Source organism: Toxorhynchites rutilus, chromosome 3, assembly GCF_029784135.1.
Source record: "Toxorhynchites rutilus septentrionalis strain SRP chromosome 3, ASM2978413v1, whole genome shotgun sequence".
Lineage (NCBI taxonomy): Eukaryota > Metazoa > Arthropoda > Insecta > Diptera > Culicidae > Toxorhynchites > Toxorhynchites rutilus.
In genome coordinates, this window is record NC_073746.1 from 20,343,949 (window position 1) to 20,370,060 (window position 26,112).

Consider the following 26,112-nt stretch of genomic DNA (forward strand, 5'->3'; position numbering starts at 1 on the left):
GAGTGCCGAAATCGATTGACGGAAAAATTTCATCAATCCATCATGAAATGACTGAACAATAAGCGTTTGAAATTGGACAATTTTCACGATGTGCTCGATTTTCGATTTTCAATTTGTACCCCAATATGTTCCCGAAAGACGTAATCCTACGTCAAAACCATTAATCTGGAAACAGATAGCAAACCTTTCAACTCTCATATGTCACTATAATTTTATCTAAATAGAATATTCCGAAAGCTTGTTTTCGACTTTCAAAAAAAGGGAAAAGAGATCTGCATGATGGAGTACGATTACAGATTTGAGTCACTGTCAACTTGAACTTGAATGATTTGTTTCAATGATGCCGGACACATTCATTTTGTAAAATTTGTGCCTCAAAAACAAATTTTAATATAAAGAGACTCAGACTATCAATCTGTGGTGACATAGTTGTATATTTTTTATGAAGTACACGCAAAAAAATCAACTTTCACTTAAAGTGTCCGTCTTTACCACCCTTCCCCACTGTCTTTCTGTCTCATTAGGGGATAAGGCAATTCGATTTCAAGATACACAGTGTACAGTTCAATTTTCATTCATAAAACATACGACTGTTTCAAACATCGCTCATCAAGCCCACTGGGCATCACTAACATGACCACTACTGACGGCTACATGAGTTCCACCACCGGTGAGTGCTGTTTATGTATGCTGTTTGTATTTTACCCTGAGTTAATCGTAGCCTTCGTTCATTGTGAGTCTTGTTCTCGGCTTAGTTGGAGATTCGCAAGCAGTGTGAATTGATTATTGTGCAATATATTAATCGTACAGTGGGGTGGAGGAACTGTTTGTGGCCTAGTTTTCTTAGCCTGGAGAGATAAGAGATCTGCTCATCAATCTAGAATCCTCGGTTTACAGAACGTAATTTCAGCGGAAAATGGGTGTTCCAAAGGTTTACGTCGTCGGGGTCGGAATGACCAAAGTGAGTTTAACATGAAATTGCTTCATATCTTGTCGTGTATTAGTTATTCAAAGTATGAGGAATTTTATAATGATCAATATTTACAAAAGAAAGTTGGCACTCAGCTATCTGAATGCAGTACGCGTGAACCTGATTTCTTGAAGTCGATCCACGATCTCGGCAATTTCCACTCAACGATCATGTATGGGTTCACATTAATAGTTTTTACGCTAAGTCATTACACCTGTAACTCACCTCGTTTCACTATCCCAGATTATCTTGCGTAAGGAACAATTACACGTACACAAATGCAATCGCACCGCTCCAAACTCTTCGGCGAATCCGATTTCAAGTTCAAAAGTTGCACTTTAAACACCGCGAGCAAAAAATGAGTTTATGCAAAACCGACAATGACGTTGCACAGCTTGATACTACTTTGTATTGGTCAAACAATCCGCGGACTGAATAACGCTTCCGGAACCATGCATTTGGTAGAAAATAAGCACCGATGATAGGTGGGGCGAAGAAGCGACCTTTTATCACTTCTTTATTACAGCGTTTGGAAGACGACTGGGTGAAAACTATAAAATACAAATATGAGGAACCGATCGTCGTGTGTGATTTGCATTATCAAGATTAGTTGATTTGGTAGATTGGATCGAAGAACTGGAATCTGTGGTTGTTTTGGTTATCGGCTTTGGTGACGACGCGTGTTTGTGATGAAATTGTCTACAGTTACTCCCCGAATATGGTGAACACCTTAGTTTTTTCGTATAGTTCTAAATTTTAAATATAAATGATTGTTGCTTCCAAGAAAAGTTACTTTTATTATTGTTCAAAATAAGAGATAATGAGACAATAAGGATTTTAGCGACCAAAAATTAAACACACGCTAATTCCATTTCCATGCACATTTTGCGCAGCTGATCGATTGATTGTTCCCTTTATACTTGATGTGTCTTCTACGCGCATCAATTACAGTTTTCAACCGGCGAGGCATCGATCCAACTTTTTTCGTAACAGTCGGAGGAATTCTTCTCCATGCTTCGACTACTGCAAGACCGCTTGGATCGTTTTGCGGTAAGGTAAAAATCTTCTCAAAGTTATCGTCGCTAAAAAATCGGTCATATCTTTCCGGAGATGTAAAAACCATATCATACACAACTACACAACTCAGTACGAACAGCGCGAACGCGTCGAGAAAGTTAAAGATCTTGGAGTGCTATCAAACTGCACTACTCGGATATAATGACAAAGCTAACCGTGGACTAAGATTCATCCAAAAAATCCCCGAATGTTATAATGATCCCTTGTATTTGCGTGCTCTTTACTGTTCTTTAGTCAGGCTGATTCATGAGTAGGGGAGGAGCGGCTAAAACGGACATGTTAAGAAGAACTTCAATTATATCGTTGGAAACTCATGTTTCCCATAACTTTGATGCAGTTCCTTGCAATTCAATATACTGTTTTTCTACCTAATTGGCCAAATATTTTACAAAAAGAGTTTTTCAATGTATTTTAATAAAATTAAAACAGACTAAAAAACTTTTTTTTTTCGATGCGGGTATAATGGACATGTGGTGGGGGTAATATGGATAGGTTTGTAATGTATGAAGCGTAGAGGTTTATCGTTCGCGAGAGTAACAATTTTATTCAACCAAGGTCTGAACTCATCACGAATGTCCGTTAAATGATGAAAAAATCGAATTAATCCACTTAGAAGTATTATCGTGCTTTTCAGCAGTATAAACGGACAGCCCCTTAACTATTTTGTTTTTGGTTCCAGTCAGCTTCTAAACAGTCCACATTTGGCGATTTGATTTCCATTTATAGATGCACGGCATTCCTTAGGAATAGATTAAAGAGACTTTCCACAGTTCATCTCACTCCCACTGGCAACTGTCCGTTTTACCCCACCAGTACAATTATTTCAATAATTTAAATTTTTCCTCTCAAAAATGAATTTACTTTTCCGTACATACCTAATATCGCTTCTCTGTTAACTCACAAACCGAGATATAACCATCAGCGAATTGAATTTTTATTTTAAATCACTCAAAATGCTTAATATCGAAGCAGCTAAAATTTCATCCTGACGCGGAATCATGTAGGATTTCCGGTTTTTGTTTCCTTTTTCCACATTTGATCTGTATTCATTGCCATAAGGTGGTTTAAGTATTATTAAATAACATGTAGAAGGTGTTCTCATTAACAAAAATTGGAAATTCAAAATGTAACTATACAGATCAACCACCTGTCCATATTACCCCCACTGTCCGAATTACCCACGGTTCCCCTATGCATCTGTATTCGGAGCGAAGATATTACGTGCAGAAATTTTTAGTTTCGAGCTATGCAGCTGAACGAGTTCTGTGGTCCAGGCAACTAATTCAATCCACATACAAGAAATCAAGATTTGGCTCCAACGTATTTGATTTGTAAACGTTTTCATTGAATCATACAATTTGTTCTATATTAATTTGTCAACATGTTCATTTCGACAGCGTTTGTTCATGCCAATCACCTGTTTAACCCTTGCTGTAAAAAATATTTTTTTAAAGAAACCCATCGGTGTTATTTCGATTATTGGTACCGTCATCCGGGGGCAAATTGATCACCGGGGTGAAATTGATCAAACGTATTACTGAAAACAAACCCAAATTTCCAGAGGTATTATGTAATTTAATTTTAAACTTTTCAAGAGTTTGGCCACATTAGGATAACCGGAATGGTCTCCGGATGACCTGGAGATCAGTGTTTAAATCGAATTATGGAAAGGCATGGCGACACCTTTAGGTGAATTGAATCATGTTTTTGTCACCTCAAACCCCTTGAATTATCATTAAAATGGCCGTAAATGGAGAAATAATTGATTTTCTATACATTTTTGTGCATATACTAGAAAATTCTGAAAAACAGATTGATCAATTTCACCCTGAAGCTACATTTTGAAATTTTCCGCTTAAAATTTGCCAAATTAACGCTTAAGGGTTTTTTTTGAACAAAACTTACCATAACGTTTTGTGGGCTTAGCACCAGTACTGATTTTAAAAATAATTGAGTATAAATCAAACAAAAAAATTCGGAAATATTCACATTTTTAGAAAAAAATACCAAAACCATTGCGATGTCATCGAAATTCTAACTTACTTATTGTTGCTGCGCTCCATGCTGGGAGCATAGTGCCCTTCGTTAGAAGCTTCTATGCTGAGCGTTCTGCAGTTCTCGCCTTGACCCGTGTCCAGGTCAAATTTGGGTCCCTTCCTCTCATCTCGTTTATGAGGCTCCGTCGCCAGGAACCTCTGGGCCAGTTTCTGCTGCGATGTCCTTGTGGGTTCCAGTGTAATGCTTGTTTGCAGATTTCAGTACCACTCTTCCGTAATGTGCGGCCTACCCACCACCACTTACGCTCCTGGATCTCTGTTAATATCGGCGTTGCTGGCAACGACGATGGAGCTTGCAATTCGAGATCCAGTTGTTTGACCACCAGACCCGAATTATATACCTCGAGCATCAGTTCACAAACACCTGAAGCTTTCGCGCGTCTCATAAGCATAAAACAGCACTGATTTTACGTTGAAGTTAAAGATCCGAATTTTGGTGTGGTGACAGATCTGGTTTGATCTTAATGTCTTCCTTAAATTCGCAGTCAGCCCTCGCTTTCTTGATCCGCGTGCATATATCGATGTTGGTCCCAGTATCAAATAACTGGGGCTACAATATTGTCGAACTATATTTATCTCTATCTATAAAGATAAAAAAGTTATATTTTTTATTTCATCTACAATTTTGGTTTTGTTCACCCTATTTTTGATAACATGAAAATGAGCGCTCTATCATATGTAACAACTTTGTCGAAGACAGTTTTGTCTAGAGAATAACTGTCGAGCTCTAAATGCTAATTTCACCTTAAATGCATCTCCTGGACCATTGTGCATTGGTTGCGCGTTCGCTTACTTAGCGATCGATCGTAAGTTCAAAACTCAGGGATCATTTTGTGTTGTTATAGAATAACTACCTCTACGCAACAATCATCAGCGATGGTGATCGGTTCACGGTCAGAGTCCTGGGCCCAGTTTAATAATATTAGTTACAAGTTACAAGTCTAGAAGCTACGAGTTCAAATATTGTGGGTTGCATTACAATCTTACATCGGACTAATAATATTAGTACTAGTACTTAGTAACGTCTCATTAATCTGTCATAGTCAAAGTTTGTTTAATGGATATTATTGTTTTCCCACTGTTGAGACGTGAATTCTCTGACATAGCCCGGTATCATTGCATTGATGATATTTGTCGCTTTTGTAATGCCGAAAGCGAAACTTCGGAACATTTGCTCTGCAATTGTGGAGCATTAACAAGATGCAGACTTCAACACCTTGATAAGGCTTTTCTGGAGCCCAAGGAAGTTTGATCAGTGTCGCCGATCAGGACTATTAATTTCATCAAACAGATTATTCCTTATTGGCACCTATCTCGCTATAGCTTCCAGTCTACTTCTTCGTCAATAAGCAGTAGAAAAGCTTGAAGCGTAGTAGAATAAGTTGGGCATACTACAATAGTTGAAAATAATGGAAGCAGTGGTTCACACCCAACAAGGGAGAAAAAAAATTATTGCATTGGCTTCCTTGGTCGAGCCAATGTAAGGTTGCGCTCAATTGTTGGCGTGGTTTGAGCGCGTCTCCACGATTAGAAAGCTCGATGTGAGGATCAATTGCTCGCAAAATTTGCTCTACCTTCATAGGAGTCATCCGAAAAGCTGCAAAAAAATCAGCTTCATGATGAAAAGTAGAATTTATTTCGGGTGCGTAATAATTCACTCTACGGCATTTGTATTGATGCAAAACAACATTTTTCCTTACTGGATCCATCTAAAACGTTGAAACGGTGTATTCGAAAAATTCAAACAAAAAATCTTAATTGTTCGAAAAACGAACTTGTGAACGAAATTATGGGTCAACTCGAAGTTGTAGAAAAAAGTACAAGTCGAAACTAATAATTTGCTGTTGTATTTTACTTATGCAACATTTACTTGTAATATGTAATATATAACACTAATAATATTAATCCTTAGAGTACGGAGGTCCCCCAAGATTAGTTCAAACTTATTAGTAGCATTCTATTATTAATTTATTTATAATTATAAAGTAAATGTTTCGTTTGGGGAACTTTAGTGTCCTTTATGTTATATTTTAGAAACTGAAACAACGTCCAAACGCCCTCTGAACGGCAAACGGTCGACAAACGTCCTTTATGTTCTAAAATAGACTCCATATGTTCTAAAATCCTTTATGTTCTAAAATAGACTCCATACTCTAATATAAACAACTTGTAATATTAGACTTGTAAATTTGTACTTCTAAATTTATCATGCATCTGGAATCTGCAAGTTGCAAGTTACAAGACTAATATTATTAGTGTAATTTTGATTATGCTACAGGGCCCTGACCTCTCTCTATCCATATACCAGCTCTACTTGCAACAAGAAAAAACATCGGGCTGTGGTGCTATCAATAACACAACAATGATCATATTAACTGTCTCCGCTGTTCGGTCTACTAAACAATGGAAGAACAGAAGGAATACTTTTACGCGTGAATGGCTACTGTTTAATTTACCATTTATAGCTACCATACACTTGTAAAATGTACACGATTAAAATCCGGTTCTGTTACAATTGAAATGCTAATGAGCCTAAATAAATAAACAAATTGGTTGAAAACATAATAACGAAGCTCAATTTTGGGAGTCACTGTGCTCATTTCTTTTTGAAATCTCGACATTCGAGCGGGGATTTGTTTCGCGTCCTCTATGAGTCATCAAAATTCATGCCGGTATACTTACGTAACACTGTTCAGTAAAGAAATAAACAAATGATTGACTTAAAATGGATGTTATTCATTGCTGCTTTCTCATCCACAACAGAAAATATGCGATCTATGTAGCATTTGTTGACGAGTTGCCTCAAAAACCGGCTTGCAACCACCGCTTGGGGTTGGGGTTGTTGACCAAACAACGTTTATAGTTTCCAATTGCTTCCTGTAGCGCTTTTTACAAAATCTTGTTTGTTGCAGCAAAACGTACACCCTGCCTGCAAGTCAAGATAAATCGCTTGAACTTTCATCTGTTATTTCGCGTTATCTTCAATGACCAGCAGTTTCACTTCATCTTATCGCGAATTTTACTTTGTACTACTGCTACTCTGATAAGACAAAAATATACTTTTGATAACTGTAAAGAACCATTGTTTTAATCCGATGTTTACCTCCTGTGAAGTTCGAAAAACCCGGCCGCCGGGAGGATTTCGACTATCCACAGATGGCAAAAGAGGCCGTGACGAAGGCACTGAATGACGCCCGCATCAAGTACGCCGATGTACAGCAAGCCACCGTCGGTTACGTTTACGGTGATTCAACCTGTGGTCAGCGTGCTCTGTACGAGATCGGTTTCACCGGTATCCCGGTGTACAATGTAAACAATAACTGCTCTACGGGGTCGACCGCTCTGCTGCTCGCCAAGCAGTTGATCGAAACGGGGAACAACGATTGCGTTCTAGCGCTTGGCTTCGAGAAAATGGAACGTGGCTCACTGACCTCCAAATATATGGACCGCACGAACCCTGTGGAACTGCTCGTTAGCGCCATGGCTGAGACGCATGATATCACAGGTGCTCCACTTGCGGCTCAACTTTTCGGAAATGCTGGGTTGGAGCATATGCGGAAATACGGCACTAAGCCGGAGCATTTCGCTAAAATCGCTCACAAAAATCACAAACATTCCACCAACAATCCGTAAGTGATCGATAATTGAAGCGTGTTTTTTTTTGTTTTCACGGTAGCTTACATTCGGGCGAATTTATTCTCTTGCAGCTACTCACAGTTCCAAGACGAGTATTCATTCGATCAGATTGTGAAATCTTCACAAGTGCACGAATTTCTCACAAAGCTGCAGTGCTGCCCAACGAGTGATGGTGCCGCGTGCTGCATCCTCGCCTCGGAAAGCTTCGTTAAACGACATGGTCTGGAAGCGCAAGCCGTCGAAATACTCGGAATGGAAATGTCCACCGATCTGCCTTCCTCATTCAGTGTAAGTTGAGAAACAAACTTTATTCCCAACATCAATCCAAACCTCAAAAAATTTCAAAATTCCATAGGAGGGAAGCGCGATGAAGATCGTCGGCTACGACATGACGAAGAACGCCGCCGAGAAGGTGTTCTGCAAAACGAACTTCAAACCACAGGATGTTGACGTGGTGGAACTGCACGATTGCTTCTCCGCAAACGAGCTGATCACGTACGAGGCGCTCGGACTCTGCCAACCGGGCAAAGCGGCAGAGTTCATCGATCGAGGAGATAACACTTACGGGGGGCGAGTTGTGGTCAACCCTAGCGGTGGATTAATTTCCAAGGGTCATCCCCTCGGTGCTACAGGGCTGGCCCAGTGCTCCGAGCTTTGCTGGCAGCTACGGGGAGAAGCAGGCAAACGGCAGGTGAAGGGAGCTAAGTTGGCCCTGCAGCATAATATTGGTCTCGGTGGGGCGGCTGTCGTTGCCCTGTACCGACTGGGATTCCCCTATGCGAAAAATTCAATTCGCACTAACCTTACGGCTGCTGGTAAGATCAAGGATACACCGGACGGTTTTCTGGTTACGCCCTACATGAGGCTGCTGGAAGAAGCGATGCAAGACGACGAGGAAAAATTAATTGAGAAAGTACGAGGAATCTATGGGTTCAAGGTGACCAATGGACCTGACGGTGCGGAGGGTTATTGGGTCATCAATGCGAAGTCTGGCAAAGGATCGGTTACATACAAGGGAACTGGTAACTGATAAGATAATCATACTCGTAACAATGATATTGATTCAGGACAATTGATTCCAGATAAACCCGATGTAACATTCATCATCAACGATGTTGACGTTGTGGATCTGATTTCTGGAAAGCTTAATCCGCAAAAGGCATTTTTCCAGGGCAAGGTCAAAGTACAGGGCAACATGGGTCTGGCAATGAAGCTCGTGGATCTGCAGAGAAGTGCTCACTCCCGCATCGAGCAGCTTCGATCGAAACTATAAGTACAGCTTTCCTAGATACGCATTCCACCAAGGCATTTGCGGAAAGTGGCGATCTTTATATTATGCATGTAAAAAGTTTATATATTTTTATACGAAATACAAACACTGGTGATAGTGAACGTCATGTAAAATTTTTATTGTATCAAATCGTTATCAAACTTTACCACTAAAATGTGTAAAGTAAAAATAAAATACCTTTTTTTAAACTATTGTCTACAGTCTAAAACAATTGACTAAACCCTTTCGCTTCAGTTAGTCTTAACCTTCTCATCGCTAAATCCGGATACCCCCCGGCAGCAGACCCGCTTGAACAGCCACACCCAGCAGGAGATGTAAACCGTAAGGAAGGTATAGATGACTACCTGCAGGTCCAGCACATGGTACGAATACCACGGCATCTCGGTGGCGTATGTTTTAGCCAACGGGAGGCCACCCGTGGCAACGACATGTTCGCTCCACCAAACCGCCGTATCGACAGCAGTCTGGGGCCGATTCCTGTACGAAAACGATACCCGTTTAGCGTTCTCCATCTTGACCGGCTCGAGAGCTTTCTTGAGCGCCTCGTACACGCTCTCGCGGGTGATTTGTTCGTACGGCAGTACGACGCCCATGCCCCGGTGCTCCAGCGCTGCTGCGTTGTTATACTGGAAGGTGTAAAAATACGTGGTAGTGAAAATCAAATGGTTTTTGAAAGGGGGATAGTGCAACGGTTACCTGATCGCCGTACATTGGGGTTACCACTACCGGGACGCCACAATAAGCGGTTTCCGAACTCCCTAGCAGTCCACCGTGGCTCATGAAGACACGAACCTTTGGATGACCTGAAGTGGAAATTAAAGATATAAAAGGTTTAACTATTGAACTAATGGGTAGGAGAGATAATGCAGGCCGCTTTACACAAAGCTTGACTCGATGAAATATATTTTGTTTCCGATGCAATATATTCTGTGATGCAGTGACCGGGGTTTCTAGTTAATCTCGAAAACAACAGCTGAATTCGACTATCTATCGTTGATATCGCTTCCACAATCCACATCCGCGAGATCGATTATTTATTTAAACTTATTGTTGGACACTTCAGAGACATTTACAATGTGCTTCAAAACATTAATAGTTGAATGCAGTCTCGTCCGGATATCTGCTCAGATAGCTGAATACAGCACAAACATCCGGACGAGACGACACCATAAGGTAAGTCAAGCAACCGATTAACACACAATATGGATGTTCATCCAGTTTTTCATTTTCTCTTCTAGTCTCTCCAACTTCATATTATTAGGTCGTGAGGAAAGTTCTTGCGGTTTTTGTTACTTATATTGTAAACGATGTATTTTAAAATAAAATTTGCTTACAATCCATTAATGTTATATGTCATTTTGAAGCGCGTCTTTCTATTCGTTGTAGTGATATTGTTTAAAAAATAGTTCCACTTTTTTCAGGACTTCAAACAGCATGGAGAGAAGGCAAATTCGCACGATTTTCTTGTTCCAGTTCAAGCTAAAGTCTGCTTTATTTAATATTGGAACAAATTCTTTTGCTCATTGTGGCGCTCCTAGTGGACGGATTTGGAAACTTTTTTCACCCACGTGTCGGGAAATTCATTACCTTTCACCATGTATTTATGTCAAAACACCAAACGATAGCATTTTGTAAACAACCGCCATGGAAGCCGAACGGAGAGATAAAATTGTGCACAGTTTTCTTGAAAATCCATTGTTGTCGGCATCTAAGCTAGCTAAACAGCTTAAAATGCCCAGAAATACCGTATGCCGTGTTATCAAGCAGTACAAGGAAACATTGACGACGGCTCGGAAGCCGCATTCGAAGCGTCGGAGTGGAACTGTCGACCGGAAACTGCGTGGGAAAGTCATCAAGGCCGTCAAGAGGAATCCCAATCTTTCAGACCGCGATTTGGCCAATAAGTTCCAGGCCGCTCACAGTACGGTGCGACGAATTCGTCTCCGGGAAGGAATAAGGTCATTCCGAGCCAGCAAACAGCCAAATCGGACGCTGAAGCAGAACAATGTGGCCAGAATCCGTGCTCGAAAGCTGTACGACCAAGTGCTGACCAAGTTCGACGGATGTATTCTGATGGACGATGAGACCTACGTGAAGGCGGACTTTGGGCAAATCCCAGGTCAAAAATTTTATTTGGCGACGGCTCGGGGGGATGTACCTGCAAAATTTAAGTTCGTGTTTGCGGATAAATTCGCCCGCAAGTACATGATTTGGCAGGGGATATGCAGTTGTGGACAGAAAACCAAAGTATTTCTCACTGACAAGACAATGACATCAGAAGTCTACAAAAAAGAGTGCCTACAGAAACGGATTCTGCCGTTTATTCGTGCCCACGACCGTCCAGTAATGTTTTGGCCGGACCTCGCAAGCTGCCATTACAGCAAAACGGTTATGGAATGGTACGCAACGAACGGGGTCAGCGTAATACCGAAGGACCTCAACCCCCCAAACTGCCCCCAGTTCCGGCCGATAGAGAAATACTGGGCAATCACGAAGCGGAGGCTTAAGGCAAAGGGAAAACTTGTTAGGAACATGACTCAAATGAAGAACTGGTGGAATCAAATCGCCAAAACGGTGGACGAAAAGGGTGTGCACCGCCTAATGTGCCGTATTACGGGAAAAGTACGAGAATTTCTTCGAAACAGCAATGAATAATTTTTTTTAATTTTTTTTTATGAAAGAGTAAAGTAAATGCTACATTTGTATGAAAAACAAATTATGAATTCGTTAATAAATGACTGAACTACACGCAATTGTTTGTGTTCCAATATTAAATGAAGCAGACGTTAGACCGAAAAGCAGTGGAGACAGCTCGCGATATCAACGACGCGTTTGGCCCAGGGACCACTAACGAACGTACGGCACAATGGTGGCTCAAGAAATTGGTGAGGAGAGCCTTGAAAATGACGAACGTAGTGGTCGGCCATCCGATGTTGACAACGACCAACTGAGAGCTTCCTCAACGCCAATCCACGCACAACTGTTCGAGAGCTTGCTGCAGAATTGGATGTGACGCCTATGACAACTTCCAAACACTTGAAAGAGATAGGGAAGTCAAAAAAACTGGATAAATGGGTGCCTCACGAACTGAACGAAAATAAAAAAAGGCGTTTCGAGGTGCCTTCTGCGCAACAATAACGACCCATTTCTCGATCGAATTGTGACGTGTGATGAGAAATGGATCATCTACGACAATCGACGACGTTCGGCTCAGTGGTTGGACCGCGTTCAAGCTCCACAACACTTTCTGAAGCCAGTACTTCACCAAAAGAAAGCTATGGTGACTGTTTGGTGGTCTGTAGCCGGTGTCATCCATCACAGCTTCCTGAATCCGGACGAAACGATTACGGCGGAGAAGTACTGCCAAAAAATCAACGAAATGCACCAGAAGCTCCGACGAATGTACCCGATATTGGTCAACTATGAAGGGACCAATTCTTGTCCGCCCGGCCGCATAACCGCATAACCGACCCTGCACAAGTTGTAACGAATTGAGATACGAGACTCTGCCTCATCCATTTCTTTAGTTATTTTGGCTTAACGTTTTTACAACATGACCTGATTCACAATTCTTCTCCAATTAACTCGGTTCGTGGCTATCTCTCTTCAATTCCGCGGGCACTTAGTTCCGGTCTAACCGCCTTGCTCGCTGCGCTCTTTGTCGTCTCGTACCAGTCGGATTCCCAATAGAGATGGGCAAAACCTAAGTGGTGCGGACTCAATTCACTTCATTTTCAAGCAAATTCATGCATTTTTTCAAGCGATTTCTTGCAATAAATTCTCAGACCACCAGAGATGCCAGATTTACAGATATGTTTGTAAATTTACAGACATATCTGTAAAATACTTTTTATTTTTGTTGCAGACTTTTTGGATATAACAATATTTCACAGGTTTATGAGAAATAAGAGGCTCTATTCATCAAATCAAAGATACTTGACTCACCGTATGACATTTTTCCATGGTTTTAATACATAAAAAGTTTTTATATTTAGTTTATATCAATACACATGACGTTAGACCTATTTTTTGAGTCATTCATTAACACTTTGCCGTCCGGCCTAACCATAGAGGTTATATGCGCAAACAAGCGCCTAACTGCCGGTGTCACCACAGTGGTTACGTGCGCAAAATAGATCGCACCGCATTGATGTCGTGAGCATAGTATCGCTCAGTGGCCGACGACAATACTTCAGTATCGTTTGCATTCTGTTGGTGTTTTGTTTGGAACAATAACTTGTACACGTCAACATTTTTTATTATTTCATAAGTACTTTTGCCCTGACATCATTGCAGACGAAACCGACGATACGATTCTTCACGATGAATGAAAACTTGTATTCTTCTACAATACATATTATACAATAACTATACTACACTTCGAAATTACATGACAGTAAGCGAACAGAGTCGAGCACCTATGAGAACTATCAATTAGATTATTAAAACTTGACAGATTGTAATTTCCCGATAATGTCAAAAGCCGGTCATATCTCAAAAACGAAAAATAGCATCTCTGAAATCGAAATATATTGTGTAAAAAATCCGCAGTTTCCAAGAAAAAATATAAAAAAGTATAGCGCCCTCTAGTCCAAAGCCATGAAAACAATAGAAAACGACTACAATCAATAATTGCGAAAATAAAATCCATGGCTTTCGCAAGTTCAATATTTTTCAATAAAAGGCTAGCTTTCATTCGATATACCGATTATCTAAATTGATTCAGTGGTTCGAAAGTTATGAATTTTTGAAAAAAGTCATTTTAGAAAAAAGTGATTTTTCGGAACACCCTAAAACGTAAATGTGGTTCTCAAGGGGAAAAATGGTTTTTCGGATCACCGGTTAACTTTGAAAAATCATAACTCAAAAAACGAAAAAATAGCGTCTCTGAAATCGAGATATGTTATGTAAAACATCCTCATCTTCCAAGAAAAATATAAAATATATATATATATATATATATATATATATATATATATATATATATATATATATATATATATATATATATATATATATATATATATATATATATATATATAGAATATAGATAATAGGGGTCTAATGTTTTGCGATAAAGAACAAAACTACCACTTTTCATCTAAATCTGAGAACCACTTTATCGGTTTGGCATGGAATGGATGTATACATACAAAATATACAATAATATACAATAGACAATCTTACGTGCATCGCGATGTACAAAGTATAGATCCGCACACTTTTACAGACATCTCCACATTTTTAACAGACTTTCACATATTTTTACAGACATTTTTAAAAATCATTTGGCAACTCTTCGTTCCACTTTTTGTCGAATCGCAGGAGTAAACATTTACGTGACTGTGACTTCGTTTGTTTTTATTTCGTTCGAAAAAATATTATATCAGGGGAAGTGGACATTTAAAATGCGTTGCTCAGTGAAAGGCTGCCCGAATACGAGCGAAAATGTTCGCGTATGCTTTTATCGTATACCCTCAGAAACGTTTTTCCAGACGCGCTGGGTCGATTTTTGCGGAGACGACAAACTAGTTCCGAATAAGGGTGTGGAGTAAGTACGATGTTTGAATTATTAAAAACCAAAAGTGTATCAACCTTTCATACACATTTTCAGGATTATTTTGATAGATATACATCGTTACATTTTAACCGGATAAAAATACCTCGTGAGAAACCGTAATGCCCTCTCCACAATTAGGCTGGTAGTTGACTCAGAAGATTACGTCCATCATCAACCCGAAGCGCAGATTGCTTTACCGTTATATTCATCACAAGCACTAGCGGATCATAATTACGCGGATTTCATTCGGTCAGCTTCACTAGCAAAGCTGTTTTCGTGCATGTACGTATCGAAATTCGCCACTGTTGAATTTTGATCCCACATTATAATCATGGAGTGAGCTAAGCGTTATTCGTAGGTTGTTGATATTCTGTCAGGTTCTGATACCTTGCAATATAAGATGCTCTTTCAGAGATGCAATGGTCAATTAAACAATTGACGGAAAATGTAGTTCGTTCATTTTATAAGTTTAATTATTTTTGCCTTTGATAACAATACCTTTTTAATAGTGTTGATTATCATAGTAAAAATAACACTCCCGATCGTTGGATCTTTTTTGACATTTCAAATGGATCTTTTTTGACAGCCGTTTTGATTCAGTCCGCACTATCTAGGGCAAAACTATTATTTTCATTGGGCGGCTCAGAGCCGTGCGCTCAATGAAAAGAGCCGACTCATTTGAGCGGCTCGACGCCTTTTTTCAAGAAGTGTTTTATTCGGATATGTAAAGAATGGAAGACGTAAAAAAGAAAATTTAAAACAATAATTAGTGCAGAGAATAGTAAAAATATTACTTTACTGAAGGTTTTCTCTGATATATTTCTATCACAATAATCTTCATCACATATTCTGGATGTCATTTTCAGCGTCCTCATCAACGACTGGTGTGCATTGATGTACTTTCTATTATCTTTCTATATACTGCTTGAAGCGAGGATCTAGCAGCATTGATTTGGCTACTAATTCGTCTGACTCAAGATCTTTAATTCGCTTTGCCAGCTCCGAAATCAATTCATTACAGAGCTTTTTATAATCACTAGAACTGATTTCTCTTGATCCATATAGGGGAGCCGCGGGTAAGACGGACAGTGGGGGTATGATGGACAGGTGGTTGATTTGTATAGTTGCATTATGAATTTCAAATTTCTCTTGATGGGAAACCCTTCTACATGCTATTCTATAATATTTAAACCATCCTATTCCACTTTTGATCAGTATTCATACTGATCAAAAGTGGAATAGAGAAACAAAAACCGAAAATCGAACATGATTCCGCGCGTGGATGTAACTTTTGCAGCTTCGATATTAAGCATTTTGAGTGGTTTAATTGCAAAATTGAATTCGCTGATGGTTATATTTCGGTTTGTGAGTTGACAGAGAAGCGATATTAGGTATGTACGGAAAAGTAAATTCATTCGTAAATGGTAAATTTGAATTATTGAAATAATTGCACTGGGGGGATGAAATGGACAGTCATATCCATAATCCCATCCAATGCATGATGGAAAGTGAAGGGAAGAAGGGATTGAGCTCTTTTTTGTATTGCTTTCTTTTTTGTTCTATTTCAGTTACTGGATGCACAAACACTGGGAGAGAGTGAAATTATTCCTCTCGCGAGCGATAAACCTCTACGCTTCGTATATTATGAACCTGTCCATTATACCCGCACCGATAAAAATGTTGTACTTTTCGGCTTGCTTGAATTTCAGTAAAAAAACATGGAAAAACACATTTTTATAAAACATTTGGCCGGTTATTTCGAAAACCAGTATATTGAACTGTAAGAAACTGTTTTTAAATTTTTGAAAACATGAGTTTCCAAAGATACAATTGAAGTTTTCCTTAACATGTCCGTCTTACCCCCATCTCCCCTAATGTCGATCATGTCGAATTATCAGTCGGGAGAGCATAGCAGTTTTCGATAACGACACAGTTTTCTCCCCGTTTCATATCCCAAACATATTTTAAAATTTTTTATATCTCACTTCTTTTTTTTCGCAATGTTTTCATGATATACCATTTTATATTAGATATACATAATATGGTATTAGATACTAATACTAATATAATATGTTCCATTCATTTGATACCCATATTGATGAGTTTTCACGAAAACATGTAGTCCGCAAAAATTTACAAATATACAAACAGCTCAATAAAACCGTTTAAAAAGCAGCATGTCACACGCTTTGGATCGCTTTGATTCACTGCCATCGACGTTGGTGAACCATCAATCTCCGAAGCTTGAATTTTAAACGTGAAGAAAGAGCTTCCAATGTTGATTCTGTTTTCTATTCGTTGTAATACTTAGGTACTAGTGGACGTCATCCACTCTCAACGGTAAACTGAATAACAGTCGGTATCAACAACGAGACTAACGGAAAGAATAGTTTGACGACTAGTGCTCGCGACCGGCATCGTGAAAGAGGAGCAAGTGTCCATTAAAGTTACTTTCCTTTTTCAATTCCTACCTTTTTTCCATCAAAGCTTCTCCCTTTCTTTCGAAATGTAGTGTGTGGTGCAAAACACGTCTACGAACAGCAGTAAAACCCGAAGTGTAGCATAAAATGCAACGAACACCCACGTACGAAAAGATCCCTATCAGCATTTTATCATTGCAATTCCAACCTTTGAAAATGTAGCATCACGAAAATATATTGAAAAGTGTTTAGAAATATTCCAATGTGTTTGATATTTCCAAAGTATTTTATTTTCCAAATGTTATTGTGTCCAATGGTCTTTCTCAGGACCAAAATTCCACAACCTGAGCTATCATCAACTAACATCAACATCAGTCGAAGGATACGCCATTCCCTTCAGTGGTGAGAGCCACCAACGAGTGCCCAGCGCATCTGAGCGAGCCAAAAATGCCACAAGTCGTCGACTTCGAAGCCGTATATGAGAATCATGGACGATTTTCAAAAATCCAGGAAGTTTATCTGCTTCATCGATGACGTGGGTATGATTGGAAGAACACACGATGGTTGTGGAGTTGTATACCCGACTGAAACACGAAAGGGCTTGCGCTTGGAATCAATGCATCGAATACTAAATATATGACGGCAAGAGAGTTTGATCGTCACAGATACCCTATTGGTAGTAGCTTTATAATCGACGTCGATGAGCTCAAGGTGGTCTAAGAGTTCATCTACCCTGGCTCATTGGTAACAATTGACATCAACAACAGCCGTGAAATTCAAAGACGCATAATCAACGAAAGTCGTGTGTACTATGGGCTCCACAAATCCCTAAGACCCAACAAACTCCGACCCTATACGTATCATGTACAAATCTGTTATACGACCGGTAGTCCTCTGGGGGCACGAAGCATGGAAGATTACTTACGAAGTTACTTGCCTTGATTTTTTTTATCCACTGTACCCGTTTTTACAGGCAAACTAACAACGGTTTTCACATTTTTACACCGAGGGTTCCTTTTAGGTATGAAGGGTGTTCCCCCGTTAACTGTATTCGCGACAACTCCGTCGACTTACAACATGGCGAAGACATCGTTTATACGATTGATTGTTCTTATTGAAGTAGTGAGGAAGCGCTCTTCAGAATTTCCACGATGTTTCCTTACTCCTTACGAAACCTTACTTCAAAGCTCGATTGCGTCGAATGGTAACCTGATAACCGTTTTGCTTCGGAGGGATTTCGATGATTTGCATACTAATCGAATCTCTCCTGCCTGAAAGCGATCATAATTACTATAGAGTTATTGTTGTGTTGTGTTGTGAATGAAACCGTTGTGCGAATTTGTTCGCAATTTCAAATCCAAGTTTGAACTCGATGAAATGAGCATCAGTTTTCATATCGCTGGGTTGGGAGCGCTTCTGTTTTGACGTGGGACTACGTCTAACCGGAATAAAGGGTGTGTGACATCAAATTGCATCACGGAAAAAACGCTGTAGAAATTTAATTTTTAGGAATTATATCTTCAGCTTTCGCTTATAATCAGATAAGAGTGTATAGATCACGTTGGCCATGCTTCACTGTCAATTTTTCGTAAATTTGGAAAAATGTCGTCGAACGAAAAAGAGCGTCGTGAGTTAATCCTGTGCACTCTTTTCGAGAATCCGGAGTTGTCACATCGGGACATCGGTAAGATGCTGGGAATCGTCCAATCCACGGTCAGCAGAGTACTAAAACGATACTTCGAGAACCTAACCATCGACCGGAAGGTGAAGAACGGCAAAAATGGATGCTCCGTCAGTGAAAAAGATCACAAGCGCGTAGTTAAGCAGTTTAGACGTGATCCGAGAAGTTCGGTCCGGGATGTCGCCAATAAGCTGAATTTGTCAAGTTCATTCGTCCAGCGGACCAAGCAGCGAGAGGGCCTGCGTACATACAAGGTTCAGAAGGCTCCTAACCGCGACGAAAGGCAAAACATGGTGGGGAAGACGCGAGCCCGGAAGCTGTACACCGAAATGCTGACGAAGCCGCATTGCCTGGTAATGGACGACGAAACCTACGTCAAAGCGGACTTTCGTCAGCTGCCGGGCCTGTTGTTATTCTCCGCAGAGGACAAATTCAGCGTTCCGGAGGAGATTCGCAAGCAGAAACTATCCAAGTTTGCCAAAAAGTACATGGTGTGGCAAGCGATCTGCTCTTGCGGAAAGCGGAGCGCCCCCTTCGGGATGACCGGCACGGTAAACGGGCAGGTTAACCTTAAGGAGTGCCTACAGAAGCGCTTACCAGCACTATTGAAGCAGCACGAGGGCCCGACCATCTCCTGGCCGGATCTCGCTTCGTGCCACTATTCAAAGGACGTGTTGGAGTGGTACGAAGCCAACGGGGTCACCTTCGTGCCAAAGGAAATGAACCCCAATAGAGAAATATTGGGCGATTATGAAGCAGGCCCTCCGGAAGAACCCAAAAGTTGTCAAATCGGAGGCGGAATTCAAGAGAAAATGGATTTCTGTTCAAAAAAAACTACAACCTGACGTTGTACAGAACCTTATGGACGGGGTAAAGATGGATAGGAGAGATGTTTGCATCACTTGATAGGGAATATTTCTACGCATCTATCGCAACTAACAAAATGTTGTTTTTCATTAGATAAACAATTGAATAACTGTAAAATATTAGGCGTTATCTAAACGCCCTAACTGCGTCGTTTTGATTGGCCCGATTTACGGTTTCCCTAACACAGCCATCAAAACCAAGCAGCCTTGGGGAAATCGGCATTGCAAATACATGAAAGTAGGGGGACTTTTGTTCTCATCGAAAAATGTTCCCTAACACAGACTTTAAAACCAAGCAGCGAAATCGGCATTGCAAACACACGAACACGGGTATTGCTTGATTCAAGTTTTACCCACTAACGTTTTCTTCTTACCTTTTTATTTTCAGAAGCCGTTTTCCCGCCAAATTTGCGCTGCGTTGTGTTGTGCTGTGTTTGAGTGAGAAAAAGTGCTGCAAAAGTCTGTATTAAGACTCAGTGAATTTGAAATAAAAAGTAAGAATAGAAAAAGAAAATTATAAGCGAAGTTATAAGGAAACCAAAAGAAGAGAATATATTGGTGATCCAGTTTAGTGAGTGCCAGAGGGCCTCTTCGAAGGCTATTTTTTCATTTCGTGGTATTGAGGTGTTTCTACGGCGATAACCAGAGATCTCGTTTAATCACTGGTTGTTATCATCAGGTACGCGGTAAGCGAAACCATTTTTCTTATCTTATCTCATCAATAAATACCATATTAAAAACTCAGTGGGTCGATTAGCCCAGCCGTCATTATGGCGGCTAAAAGCAGTGGTGGCGCGGTACCACCTGATATAAATAAAAGGCGCAACAATTATAATTATACAGTTCCACTTTTTATGGACCCAAACGGCGAGTTCGGGCAAGCACATTTCCTTTTGCTCCAGGCAGAGGAAGGTTGTAAACTTTCAAAGAACCCGTTTATAATTGGGAAAACCATCCAAGATGCGGTGAAGGGTGATATTGAAAACTCCCACACCGAAGAAAACCGATCCCGATACGTGTTGAAGGTGAGAAATCCCCAACATGTTGAAATCCTTCTTTCTCTGAAGGAATTAATTGACGGTACAAAAATTAATGTCAATTACCATCCAACGCGCAATTATTCTAAATGCGTCGTTACTTGCTGGGAAGCCATAGAATTGTCTGAAAAAGACCTTATGGCTTCACTAAGCGATCAAAATGTAACGAAAATTCATCGTATGACTAAAAAGGATAAGGACGGTGAAGTAATTCCTCTTCCTACTTTAATATTGACGGTTTTGGGTACTGTTCCTCCACAATTTATAAAATTTGGTCTACTAAGAGTGGCAACCAGACCTTTTATACCAGAGCCAATGCTCTGTTATAAGTGCTGGAATATCGGACACACAAAATTGCGTTGCCCAAGAAACGAACCACTTTGTGGAACTTGTGGCGAAGAGCACAAAATTGTCAAAGATACCAAATGCGACAAACCAGTTTTTTGCCTTAGATGCAAAAACAATGAGCATGGATCTTTCAACAGAAAATGCCAATTTTACCAGGACGAAAAGGAAGTCCAACGGCTTCATATTGTCAAGGGGATCTCGTTTGAAGAAGCGCGTAAAATTGCAAAAGGCGGTAAAACCACCTATGCAGGAGTAGCGCAACTAAGGCAAACTCAACACAAAACAGATGACGAATTCAAAAAAATCATCGAAATTAAAAATCGCGAGATCGAAGATCTCAAGAAACAATTGGCAAATCTTAATAAAAAAATTGATTTGCTATGTGCTAATGAATCTTTGACCGAAATGGACACAGAAAGCGATCGTGAAAATACTAACATCGGAATTAACACTGAACAACCAGAACACACCATATACATGAACAAAAAACGATCAAAAAAACACAAACGACATTTAACAATTGACAACGGACAACAACCGGCAAAAAAGACTCCGACTAGAGAACACATGAAAACTCCACCAAAAACGAAACAAACTAATAAAGAACCACTTATAATCGGACCCAGCAACACACAAATGAAAACAAATATGGAAATAGACCAATCTTTTGACAAAATGACGCTAAAGCCATCCACTTCTGGTAATAGTACATCTGCCCCAGCTAGAAACAACTCTTCATAAATGGCTAACAATCCCACCAAAAATAATTGGAAAATTTTTAACAATTTAGCCGTCCAATGGAACGTTAGAGATCTCAGAAGTAGACTTACTGATTTGCAACTATTAATTTCCGAAATTAATCCCATTATTCTTTGTATTCAGGAAACAATGACTCCTGGTAATTTTTCTTCAGATTACATAAAAAATTATGTAACATATTTTAAGGAAGGCCCCACCCCATCTTCAAACGGGGTTGCAATTGCAATTAAAACCGGGTCCCCCCATAAACTCCTTAAACTCAACACTTCAATGCAAGCAATATGAATTTTATCTGAATTCCCAATTGCAGTTACAGTTGTTAGCCTGTACATCCCACATCATGCTGATTTGGCTACACTTGGTGGTCAACTGGATCATCTAGTGAGCCAGCTTCGCCCCCCATTTATAATTACGGGTGATCTTAACGCTCACTCTCATACTTGGGGTAGTACACACCTCGATCGAAGAGGAGAGATAATTGAGGATTTCACTTCTGATCACTCCCTTCACATTTTGAATAATGGTCAACATACCAGATTACACTCTTCTAATGGTCTCACAACCGCCATTGATCTCACTATCGCTTCTAGTCAACTTGTTTCGAAGCTATTATGGAACGTTTATGAAGACAACTGTAATAGTGATCACTTCCCCATTATTATTTCCCTTGGTAAGTCTTCTCCGGAAGTACCCACTAGACCAAGGTGGAAATTTGAATTCGCAGATTGGACTAGTTACCAGTTAGATACTGAAAACCGCCTCTTAGCCAGACAGGATTGGTCTGCAGAAAGCTTTTCTCAGACCATCCTTGAAATTGCTTTATTGCACATACCAAGAACCAGTGGAAATCCTGGAAAAAAGTGCGTCCCTTGGTGGACCCCTGAGGTCGGAACTGCTATTAAATGCAGAAGAAAGGCGTTAAGAAAATTGAAATTCCCCAGGGCTCGGTTATATCACCAACCCTCTTCTTGGTCATTATGCAATCCCTTTTTGCAAAAATTCCTGATAATGTAAAAATCCTTGTTTATGCAGATGACATTGTGCTAATTTCAGTTAGCGTCGCTGCTTCAGCAACAAGGAAAAGACTTCAGAGAGCAATTGATTCCGTTCTAGACTGGGCCCAAAATCTTGGTTTCGAAATATCTCCGGAAAAATCTAAAGTTCTTCATATATGCAGTCCAAAAGCTCACTTCAAAATTTCCAACCCCAAAATTTTCGAAACCCAAATCCCCTCAGTCAAAACTCTTAAAATACTCGGAGCAACCTTTGACAAGAAACTTAGTTTCATGCCACATGCTCAGGCGATCAAAAAAGAAGCCCGAAACAGATTAAATTTATTGAAGGCAATTTCTGGCAACCTAGTTTCCGGACATAGGAAATCTCTCTTAAGGATAGTAAACGCTTGGATAATTCCAAAAATTCTCTATGGAGTAAGCATCTTCAGCAGAGGTGGCGAAAAACCGCTTAAAACGATCGAACCGGTATATAATAAGGCAATAAAGATAGCCATCGGTGCCTTTGTTACAAGTCCCACTCTCGCTGTTATGGCGGAAAGTGGGCAGCTATCATTCGATCGGCTCGTTACGAAGATTGTAACCGATAGAGCTATCCGTTACCTTTCAATTCCTGACCGCGACCATGATGTCCCATTAATATCTCGGGCGAAGGACCGATTCAAAGAACACACCAATCAGGATCTTCCCGATATATGTGTACATTCGACGGTTATGGAAAGGAATTGGAATGTGAAACCGCCGAACGTCAACCTTGATTTACTCGAGGAAGTTCGTGCAGGAGATCTCCAATCAAAAGTAAAGGCATGTTTCAATCACCTCGTAGAAACAAAATTCCAGTTTGAACATCAAGTTTACACTGATGGTTCTGTAAGCACTGACGGTGTCGGTTGTGGAATTTTTGATAACCAATACACTGGTAGCTTCTCGCTTCCTCCTCAATGCACAATTTTTAGCGCAGAAGCTTTTTCGCTTCTAATCGCTACCCAAGAGTGCACACATGATTCTCTTCCTACTGTTGTATTTTCTGATTCCGCGAGCTGTCTCCAGGCTCTTCAAAAAGGTAAAAACCTTCACCCATGGATCATTGCAATAGAAGAAGCTGCTTCTGACAAAAATATTACCTTCTGCTGGGTTCCCGGTCATACCGGAATTCCTGGAAACACTGCCGCCGACAAATTAGCCGGTAGGGGCAGAACCCAAGAACCCCCTAATATACCCATTCCTCGCTCTGATGCGAAACTTTGGGTAAAACAACAGATCCGCCAAAGTTGGGACATAGCCTGGAGAAATAGCAGATCAACTTTTCTTCAAAGAATTAAAAACAACACTCTTCCATGGCATGACAGAAACAACAGTAAGGAAAGACGGCTTCTCACCCGTCTTCGAATCGGCCATACAAAGGTCACTCATACATATCTTTTTCAAAGAAATAAAGAAAAACCTCAATGCTCTTGCAACGAGGCTCCCATCTCTGTAAGTCACTTGCTACTGGATTGCCAACATACGAAGGATGCTAGAATTAGGAATAATATTGGACAGAACCTAAGGGACATATTAAGTAATGATGACACTCAGGAGAATAACTTAATTGAATTTTTTAAAGAAACAGAACTTTACAAGAAAATATAGAACATTTGAAACAAAAAAAATAAAAATAGTAGAAAAGAAAATCGGAGACGAATGAATTGTTAGATTTAAAGTCTCCGTAAACAAAGAAAAAGAAGAAGAAGAAACACACGAAAGAGCCTAGAGGCGAATGAACTGAAAAGTTTAAACCCTCTTAAAGCCAAAAAGAAGAAGAAGAAAAGTAGGGAGAGCTTTTGTTCCCACCGAAATGTGTTCCCTAATAGAGATTTCTAAACCAAGGTGCCTGGAGAAATCGGTATTCCAAATTCATGCAACTCGGGGGTATTTTTGTTCCGACTGGAATGTGTTTTCCTAACACAGACTTCAAATCCATGAAGCGTGGGGAAATCGGCATTGCGAATTCATACAAATCGGGGGTATTTTTGTTCCGATTGAAATGTGTTTCCCTAACACAGACTTCAAAACCGAGGTTTCTGGGGAAATCGGCTCTGCAAATAAATGCAAACTGCGAGTACTTTTGTCCTCGCTTGCCTTTGTGCAGAGTGGAATATGTCTGTCCTAACATGATCTTCTAAACTTAGGAACCTGGGAAAATCGTGCAGACACTAGAAGCGAATGAACTTCCCAGTTTCAAGCAAATTCGAGATTCGAGAAGTATGTACACTTTTGGGATGTAAACTTCAGAGGGAAATGTAAAATAAAATAATCGTTTGATAATTTTTTTTGGTCATATTGGAAAGATTTTCAGCCTTAGGCTGGTTCATCAAACGTTTGATAATTCTTCCGTACATATATTTTGTTCTAGTCATCATACCAAACGTAAAAGGTCCGTCATTAAATTTACTTGTAACGAAGAACAATCAATCACAATAAATGAATTTACTTTACATGGCATTTTTTCATTTTTTTTCACTCACAGAGCAAATATATTGAACTCAATTGAATTTGGAAACTGTTTCATTCAATCAAGAATTTAATCAATACAAACGAATGATTGCTAAGCTAAGGTAGTTCCACGTCAACCTTGCGGTTATATCATAGATATAACCCACTAATTTTTTTTTGTTATTGTTTTTTATGCGTTGTGAAATGTAGATTGAAATGGTTATCAATAAACGGGCGTGATTTTTTGCTTATTACAAATCTGGAGTATTTGTGATGATAGAACAAACACCTAAAAAGTTGGAAAAGGCCACCACGATATCTGTTAAAGCTGTAACACTAAGCAGAAAAATAACACTTGCGATGCTTACTCGTCATTCTCGTGCTCGTCGTATTATTCTCATGACGGAATTAATGATACAACTGTCTTCAGGTGAGCCGACTGTCCTTTCCACGCCACTGAAACTTTTTTCTAGAGAGTTATTTTGAAAAAATCGATGTATTCTAAAATAATACTCGAAGTGATAAACAAGCGGATTGAATAAAAGATTATCGTAGTCCTACGTCTTGTGCACCCGTGGCTGAGTGGTTAGCGTCCCACACTATCATGCCGGGTGTTCGTGACCGATTCCCGTTCTGGAGGATTTTTCGTCAGAGAAATTTGCTTCGACTTGATTTCACTGTGGTCACGCGTATTCTAGAGCTTGCCCCTCGGAATGCATTCAAGGCGTGTTATTTGGCTTAAGAAATTTCAAATAAGTATTAATAAATGACGCTAGTTAATGCATACGTTGAGACGGAAAAAGTTCCACAGGGAACGTTAACGCCATCCAAGAAGAAGTCCTACGTCAAAAAAGTGGTCGTTTCTTAAACACAACCCCCTACATTTTTTTTTTGGTCTTGTGTTACGTACAGTGATATGAAG

The 26,112-nt window shown here is 40.0% G+C and overlaps 2 protein-coding genes across 5 annotated transcripts in view; one reads left to right on the forward strand and one right to left on the reverse strand.

Moving 5' to 3' along the window:
* Positions 1-710: 710 nt before the first annotated feature.
* LOC129775243 (sterol carrier protein 2) lies at positions 711-9,219 on the forward strand. The gene is made up of 5 exons (XM_055779719.1): positions 711-961; positions 7,219-7,733; positions 7,812-8,028; positions 8,096-8,762; positions 8,823-9,219. The coding sequence occupies exons 1-5, from the start codon at positions 917-919 to the stop codon at positions 9,011-9,013; spliced, it is 1,635 nt and encodes a 544-aa protein (XP_055635694.1). The 5' UTR covers positions 711-916; the 3' UTR covers positions 9,014-9,219.
* Positions 9,126-26,112, reverse strand: part of LOC129775244 (UDP-glycosyltransferase UGT5-like) — a 48,905-nt gene continuing 31,918 nt past the window's right edge. For all 4 annotated transcript variants that reach the window (XM_055779720.1, XM_055779722.1, XM_055779721.1 and 1 more), the window contains 2 exons: positions 9,728-9,834; positions 9,126-9,657 (listed from right to left, as the gene is read on the reverse strand). In XM_055779720.1, coding sequence (XP_055635695.1) covers positions 9,262-9,657; positions 9,728-9,834 — 503 coding nt within the window. In that variant the 3' untranslated portion in view covers positions 9,126-9,261. The remainder of the gene's footprint in view (positions 9,658-9,727; positions 9,835-26,112) is intronic.